The sequence below is a fragment of the Pygoscelis adeliae genome, unplaced genomic scaffold (assembly GCF_000699105.1).
Source record: "Pygoscelis adeliae isolate BGI_AS28 unplaced genomic scaffold, ASM69910v1 Scaffold577, whole genome shotgun sequence".
NCBI classification, from domain to species: domain Eukaryota; kingdom Metazoa; phylum Chordata; class Aves; order Sphenisciformes; family Spheniscidae; genus Pygoscelis; species Pygoscelis adeliae.
In genome coordinates this window covers 40,012-41,193 of record NW_008825116.1, presented here as the reverse complement: position 1 = coordinate 41,193, position 1,182 = coordinate 40,012, and the positions used below count along the sequence as shown (strand labels likewise).

General features: G+C 65.7%; 1 protein-coding gene across 1 annotated transcript in view; it reads left to right on the top strand.

The window, feature by feature from the left end:
• Positions 1-1,182, top strand: part of DNPEP (aspartyl aminopeptidase) — a 21,397-nt gene that overhangs the window by 5,961 nt on the left and 14,254 nt on the right. The window contains exons 9-11 of the mRNA XM_009328252.1: positions 8-154; positions 307-346; positions 736-837. Coding sequence (XP_009326527.1) covers positions 8-154; positions 307-346; positions 736-837 — 289 coding nt within the window. The remainder of the gene's footprint in view (positions 1-7; positions 155-306; positions 347-735; positions 838-1,182) is intronic.

Below are 1,182 nucleotides of genomic sequence, written 5' to 3'. Positions count from 1 at the left end.
CAGAGAGTGCACAGGGCGCGGAGTCTTTGCTGGCAGAGCTGGTGCTGCGCCGGATCTCGGCATCGCCGCAAAACCTGACAGCCTTCGAGGAGGCCGTGGCCAAGTCCTACATGATCAGCGCCGATATGGCCCACGCTGTGCACCCTAACTACGTGTGAGTAGTCTGAGCCGTGCCGCAGGCCAGGGCAGCCTGCCCGGCCGGCTGGGGGTCGTACCCTGTCATTCCCCAGGGAGTACAGACAGGACAGTCCTTGTTGCGGCAGGGAGGGAGGGCTGTAGCATGAAACTCCTGCTCCTCTTTTGCAGGGACAAGCATGAGGAGAATCACCGTCCAGCCTTCCACAAGGTGAGGGCAGCCCTCTGCTTTGGGCTCGGACGGGCGCTGTCTGTCTGTCCTGCAGCACTGTGAAATGCCCAGCCACTCCCTGGAGCACGATCCCGGGGTGCAACTCAATGGCACTCAAATGAGAGACGTTTGTCCCGCAGCACAATTTGGCCGTGCCACACATCTGGTGTTAGTCACTTGGGACCACAGCCTTGGCCCTGGAGCCCTTACCTGCTCTGAGCTGGGGCTGTCCCCATGGCGGGGCTGTCCCCGTCTCCATGGATCACCCAGGGAGGGGAGAATGGACTGGGGGGTTGGGGCGGGACGGCATTGCCTGTGCATGGGTGTTTCCAGAGCCCCCGACTATCCCCGGTGCCAATCGTGGGCCTGCGGTGCCTTCCCTTGTGCAGGGCCCCGTCATCAAAGTGAACAGCAACCAGCGCTACGCCTCCACGGCTGTCACCGAAGCCGTCATCCGGGACATCGCCGCCCGCGTGGGTGTCCCTCTGCAGGTGAGCGGGGCTGGGCGAGCCCTCCGTGAACGTTACCAAGCTTGGGCTGCGGCCCTGCCCCTCGGTTCAGGAGAGGGGACCTGTGCCAGACCCCCACCCCTCAGTTACCGTGTCCGTCCCCGCTGGGCTCTGCGCTGCCTGCTGCTCTGGGGCTCCAGCTCCGGGGCTGCCTCGGGGAGCAGGCTTGGGGACAGGAGGGGAGGGCCTGGCCTGAGCACGTCCCATCTCTGGGGGATTTTGCACCCTGGCTCGGGGATGGCGCTGCTTCCCCGTCCCAGGTTGCCTCCCTTCAGGCCCGGGGGCCCGCACGGGAGGCCGTGGGGCAGCGTGGGGAGCTGCGACGTG